Source organism: Propithecus coquereli, unplaced genomic scaffold, assembly GCF_000956105.1.
Source record: "Propithecus coquereli isolate 6110/MARCELLA unplaced genomic scaffold, Pcoq_1.0 Scaffold273, whole genome shotgun sequence".
NCBI classification, from domain to species: Eukaryota; Metazoa; Chordata; class Mammalia; order Primates; family Indriidae; genus Propithecus; species Propithecus coquereli.
The window spans coordinates 3005906-3012722 of NW_012148319.1; the positions used below are offsets into that span (position 1 = coordinate 3005906).

The 6817-nt window shown below is 39.2% G+C and overlaps 1 protein-coding gene across 1 annotated transcript in view; it reads left to right on the forward strand.

The window, feature by feature from the left end:
• Nucleotides 1–6817, forward strand: part of HECTD1 (HECT domain containing E3 ubiquitin protein ligase 1) — a 99592-nt gene that overhangs the window by 61314 nt on the left and 31461 nt on the right. The window contains exons 19-20 of the mRNA XM_012647878.1: nt 825–958; nt 6406–6540. Coding sequence (XP_012503332.1) covers nt 825–958; nt 6406–6540 — 269 coding nt within the window. The remainder of the gene's footprint in view (nt 1–824; nt 959–6405; nt 6541–6817) is intronic.

Sequence of the window (6817 nt, forward strand, 5' to 3'; positions counted from 1 at the left end):
TTAATTTCTTTCTATTTTTAGTAGAGACGGGGTCTCGCTCTTGCTTAGGCTGGTTTCGAACTCCTGAGCTCAAACAATCTGCCCACTTCAGCCTCCCAGAGAGCTAGGATTACAGGCGTGAGCCACCGCACCCGGCCTGGAAACATCTTTTTACGTAAATTCCGTAGGTGGTAATACTATGTTAAAGGTTATAGTTTTTTTTAAGAGATGGTCTCACACACAATGTTGCCCAGGCTGGAGTGCATTGGCCATTCACAGGTTCACTATATCCTTGAACTCCTGGCCTGAAGCAATCTCCCATCTTAGCCTCCTGAGTAGCCGGGACTACAGGTACATGCTTCTGCACCCAGCTCTTAAAGATGATTTTTAAAGGTTCTTTTTTTTTTTTTTTCCTCTCTCTCCAGCCCTGCCCATTTTTAAAGGTTCTTGATTCAAATTTTCAAATTACTTTCCAGAAATGATATGCCAGTTTACACTTTAATAAAGTGTGAGAAAGAATATGCTGTGATACCCTTGCCATCAAATACTCTCATTTTCAAAACTTTGTTGCTTCACATTCTTTTTTATTGTATCAAATATCACATAATGAAATTATTTAAACTTTACAAAAATAAATTACATATCTGTTTAGAATGTAATTGATAACATTGTTTTTAGAAAAATGAAAATTCTTAAGTAAAGGAAATTGAGTTATGAGAGTATTTCTGCTTACTCAGAAGTAATCTAATGCAAAATTAAACTTCGCACTCATGAAAAAGTAGAAGTCTGTATGAGGTTAGTTACTGCAGTTTCTGCATGAACATTTGCGTGCAATTATACTAAAGCTCTTAACAATAACTTTTTTTCCCACAGTCGACCAGCAGTTGCATTAATTCGAAAGTTAATAGCTGTATTAGAATCTATTGAACGTCTACCTCTCCATTTGTATGATACACCAGGATCCACATATAACCTCCAGGTAACCATGAAAAATGCCGTGGCTAGTATTGCTGAATGCATCTAGGCACAGTGCTGTACTTTTATTTTTTAGAAATTTTCCCTTTCCTGTTGGATTAAAATAAAAACGATTGTGCTTATTCTTTAAAGTTTTTAGCTTAGAAGTCATTTGATCTTTTTAATGATTCTTGAATGTATTGGTACTTCAAGTCTACTGTGATCAAAGCACTGTGGAAATGATAAATTTATTCATTTAATGTTTATTGTAAGTATCAAATCATATTTGGTAGATCATATGTAGAAAAAGATATTTTATCAGCAGAAAAAGCAGAGAAAAGTGTTCCTTCTAGTCTACAATTATGAGTCAAGCCCTTAGTTCATTTGGGCTGCTATAAGAAAATAGACCGAGTAAGTTATAAACCAGAAATTTATTGCTCATAGTTCTGGATTAGCTGGGAATTCCAAGATCAAGGTGCCAGGAAATTCGATGTGGTGAGAGTCTGTTTCTCATAGATTCATCTTCGCATGGGGGAAGGGGGCATTCAAGCTCCCTCAGGCCTGTTATAAGGGCACTAATCCTATTCATGAGGGCTCTCTTCTTAAGCCTTAATCACTCCCAAAGGCCCCACCTCTCAACACTGGGAGTCCTACTGCACTGGGGAATAAGTTTCAACATAGGAATTTGAGGGGGGTTGGGTAACATAGACATTCAGACCATAGTAAGTCCCTTCTTTATCTCCATGTTTTCAGCATAAAAAAAATATGAAAATATTTTAAGCACCATTTCTTTCATTATGTTATTGATTACAGCCAGATCACCTAAGTCTGCGATTCCTGATCACATGGTTTTTTATAACCTGTTTCCTCTTCCTCCTCCTCGCTCAGTCTCTCTCTCTCTCTGTCTGTAGATAGATAGATAGATAGATAGATAAATCGATCTTCGTGTATACATCCCTTTCATTCAATTATTCTTTTGTTAGCTGGGCTCTAGATGTGAACAAACAAAACAAACTTTTTGTTGCTAATATACCAGCCTAGATCTTTATCACACTTTTTGTGGGTTTCTTTAGTATTTCTTAGCAGGTCCTTCTGCTTGGAATCTTACTTTTATCCAACTTATCCTGCATTCTGTATGGAATAGTTTCTTTCTTTTTTTTTTTTTTGAGACAGAGTCTGCCTCTGTTGCCTTGGCTAGAGTGCCGTGGCTTCAGCCCAGCTCACAGCAACCTCAAACTCCTGGGCTCAAGCAATCCTCCTGCCTCAGCCTCCCAAGTAGCTGGGACTACAGCCCGGCTGATTTTTTCTATATATATATTTTTAGTTGTCCAGCTAATTTCTTTCTATTTTTAGTAGAGACGAGGTCTCGCTCTTGCTCAGGCTGGTCTTGAACTCCTGACCTTGAGCGATCCTCCCGCCTCGGCCTCCCAGAGTGCTAGGATTACAGGCGTGAGCCACCGCGCCCGGCCAATAGTTTCTTTTAAATACAGCCTTTAATAAGTCACTAAAGAGCCATATTTGCCAAATTATATTTGCCTACTCAAAGCAAACGATAATTTCCATATCCCTAAGAGCCTAGTAGTGTTACTGAAGCCACTAGACTCCTACGCTAGAGTGCTTATCTAGGGAGTTATATAGTGCAGTTGGTGCACCTGACATTCTCTGTGTGTTAATTAAAAAGATGTAGAGGGCTACGTTGTGTTTTGTTTTAGACAGAATGATAGAAGCAAAGGGGACTGTTTGGTTCATCATTTTTAGGCTTTATTCTTGGTGAGTGAATTGGTTGGAGATAAGTCTCCAAGACTGGAAAATTCACCTGCTTATATAGTCTTAGGAACACCAATATCTTTTATTATGTACTTTTTATGTTAGCAGATTGTGCAAGGTCCAAAGATAGAAAGGCCAGGAATGTGCTGTCTGCTAATTTTGCAGTCTAAAATGCTACCAAAATGCACATACAAATCTTTGATTGTGTTTTTATAGGAATTAGTTAACATATATGCCAGAATAAAACTACCTAAAGTTGCTAGTGCTATACCTGTTGCTTACTAAAATGTATTGGAGTAAAAGCTCTCTTTTATTTTTAAAAGTTTATTTGCTTTAGGCCAGGCACGGTGGCTCACGCCTGTAATCCTAGCTCTCTGGGAGGCCAAGGCGGGCGGATTGTTTGAGCTCAGGAGTTTGAAACCAACCTGAGCAAGAGCGAGACCCCGTCTCTACTAAAAATAGAAAGAAATTAATTGGACGACTAAAAATATGTAGAAAAAACTAGCCGGGCATGGTGGCGCATGCCTGTAGTCCCAGCTACTCCAGAGGCTGAGGCAGGAGGATCGCTTGAGCCCAGGAGTTTGAGGTTGCTGTGAGCTAAGATGACGCCACAGCACTCTAGCTAGGGCAACACAGTGAGACTCTGTCTCAAAAAAAAAAAAAAAAAATTTATTTGCTTTAGGTTATAGAGGTTGAATATCCATCCCTTGTGAAATATGTGGGACCGGAAGTATTTTGGATTTCAGATTTTTTCAGATTTTGGAATATTTGTATTATACTTACCAGTTCAGCATAACTAATCTAAAAATCTGATTAGGCTTCATGTCAGTGCTCAGAAAGTTTCACATTTTGGAGCATTTCAGATTTTCAGATTAGGTTTACTCATATCCTGTATAGTAATATATTCTGAGTTTAAAGGAATAAGCTGATTAGCTACTTTTCAAAAATTTACCTGGAAAATTGTAGTTATAAGTTAGAGATTTAATACTTCTGTTAAAGTGTTTTATAATAAATTTATTTAAACTATATATATTTGGATTTGTTTAGAAAGTCTAACAAGTAAACTTTTTGTTTTTTAAATGAATACACGGTAAAGATTTTATTTAAGTATAGTCATGGGTTGCTTAATGACTGGGATACATTCTGCAAAATGTGTCACTAGATGATTGTGAAGTACTTCACAGAGTATACTCACTTTATGATGTACTCACAAAAACCTAGATGGTATCTTCTACTACACACCTATAATCTTACAGGATCACCGTTGTATATGTGGTCTGTCCTATGCTGCATTTAACCATAAATAAGGGAACCAGTTAATTGTTAAAAACGAGTTCAAGATTTTGTTTTGTGGCTTTGTTAAGTGAAGACGTCAGAACCTGTATTGCTTTGTTCACAACTTGAAGTACATCTAGGATATGCAGACCTTAGACAAATTCGTGTTGCGTTTTACCACAGGGGTTTCGGGGGGTCCATCTACAAAGCGGCATCTTGTTGACAGCATTTGGTCAAATTAGACTAATTATTGTGGGGCCCATCAGGGGGAAAAATATACCTGCGCTCAGGCTCTTCCCTGCCCCGCTGTGCTGGGCCTGACAGAGGCCCCTCTGGCCCTTTTCGAACAGTCTGATGGTTGGAGTATGTCAGTAACTACTCTGTCCTTGGACTAATTTCAGATTTTTAAGAAAAGGAATTAATTTATTGATTCAACGAGCAACTACTGGTGTGCCTACTGGGTGTCAAGCTCTCTTCTGGGTGGTGGGAATATAGGGAAAGCAAAATACAAACAAACTGATGAGACGACAGTGAGCTCGAACTTGATTTGGGGGTGAAGCAATTTGTCCTTGAAGTCCTGTTTTTTTTGGGAGACAGGGTCTCCCTGTGTGTCACCCAGACTGGAGTGCAGTGGCCTCATCATAGCTCACTGCAACCTCAAACTCCTGGGTTCAAGCAGTCCTCCTGCCTTAGCCTCCCGAGTAGCTGAGACTTCAGTCGTGGTGCAGCCACACCCAGCTAGTCCGGGGATCTCACTCTTGCTCAGACTGTTCTCCAACTCCTGGCTTCAAGCAGTCCTCCCGCCTCGGCCACCCAGAGTGCTAGGATTACAGGTGTGAGCATCGTGCTCAGAGAAGTCCTCTTTTAAAAGAAACACATGCTTCAGACCCCTACTTCTTTCTTCAGGATAATCAGTATTAAGTAGTCACCACCGTGGGAGAAATTGTGAAGGCAATGTGAGGGGAAGTTTGGGAGGGAAAGAAGATAACTGGAGTTTACATTCTGAGGGGGATGGAAATGGGAATAAGAAAATAAATAACAGTCAAACGTATAAAACAGAAAAAACCAGTTCGAAGGAGAATTCAAAAGGCAGACACATATATAGGTAATCAGGAATGTTGCTAATACATATGAGGGTAATAATTAATTGCATCTCCACTGGACAAACCTAATTTCCATTTTTATCATTTTCTACAAGTTACAAAGTTGTAAAATAGCTCCATGACAATGAAAGGCATAGATAACCCAGAAGAGCGAGCGAGGCAAGGCACCAAGTAATTTTTTTTTTTTCCATTTCAAAGTTTTTCACAATTTTTCTCGATAAAATTATATGCAAAATATTTTGATAGGTACATGCACATTTTCCTGGGAAGCTCATCCATAACTTTTACCATGTTTTCAAAGGAACTGGTGTGCCAAAAAAAGGCTAAGGACCATTCTTCTAGTCACAGCTGGCTATCCAGCAGTCCTCAAACCTTTAATGGTCTGTGTCTTTGCCTTGATTGAGCCTTCTCGTCTAAATTGCCTTATAAAGCCCTATTCACTTTTCAAGGCCCAGCTTAAATGGCATCTGAGTCTTTGAAGGCCTTCTTTTTTTTTTTTTTTTTGGTGGCGGTCCTGGGGAATGAACTTTGAAGGCTTTCTATCACCATGTTTCCCCTAATTGCCTCCTCATCTGCTTTCCCTAAGTACCTTTATTAATGCACTCACTACGCTGCATTTACCACTTATTATTTGTTGCCTCTCTTTTACATTTGGATTTTCAACTCTTTGAGGACAAGAACTAGAGTTCTGCAAAAGAAAATGACTTAATTTTAGAATGTAAGCCCTCACACTCCCTATTCTTTGGCAACCAAAGCTCAACTTTACCCATTGCCTACTGCTTCTCTGCCTACTGCTTCTCTCTGCATCTCTCTGCAAGGTCGCCTACAAAAGTGGAGCGTGCCCCAAACCTCCCGGCACCGGCCACTTCATGCCCCCACTCTCTGGAAACTGGAACTACAAGGGCTGCTGGTAGACTTACCACGTGTGCTTAGAGAACCAGGCCAAGTGAACTGAAGGGTTTGTGGGAAGAGGGGGATGTGAGACAGGGAATGCAGGTGATACAGTGGACTGCAGGTAAAAGGACTGAGAGGAATTTAGACTTCACCCAGCCTGAGCAACCCTGTAGGCCACTGGTGACTTAACTCTGTTCAGTTTCCATAGTACAGGGTCAGGTACTGCTACCCAGTTTTTGTTTTTTTTTTTTTCCATAGCCACTGTTACTTATTCAGTGGACCTTTTAAGGAAAAAAACATTCGTTCATTGGTAATTCCATTATGGTTATGCTTTATAAATCTCAGTTGTTATGGTTATGTAGTGTTTGTCATTTTTGCAGTTCTGAGAAAAAGGCCAGGCATTTTCTAAAGGATTTTGATAATTTTTGCATAGATACTTACAAGAAGATTACGATTTCGCTTGGAACGTGCACCTGGTGAAACTGCACTGATAGACCGTACTGGCAGAATGTTGAAGATGGAACCTTTAGCTACAGTTGAATCTCTGGAACAGTATCTCTTGAAAATGGTGAGCTTCTGGCAGTGGCATGGTGAAATAAGCATTCTCAGCTGTGGTTTAGCCCTTTAAAACAGTAGTTGGGGAATTGTGTACCTAGAGTTATGGTAATACAGTTTGACCCAGTAATTGTATTTTTAGGAATCTAATTTTAAGAACATAATCTTATGTATACCATAAATACTTTGTATATGAAGATGTTTATTATAGTTCTTTTTAATACTGGAATAGTGAACAAAACCTTAATTCCAATCAATAAAGGAATGCCAAGTAATTATTTATATTTGAA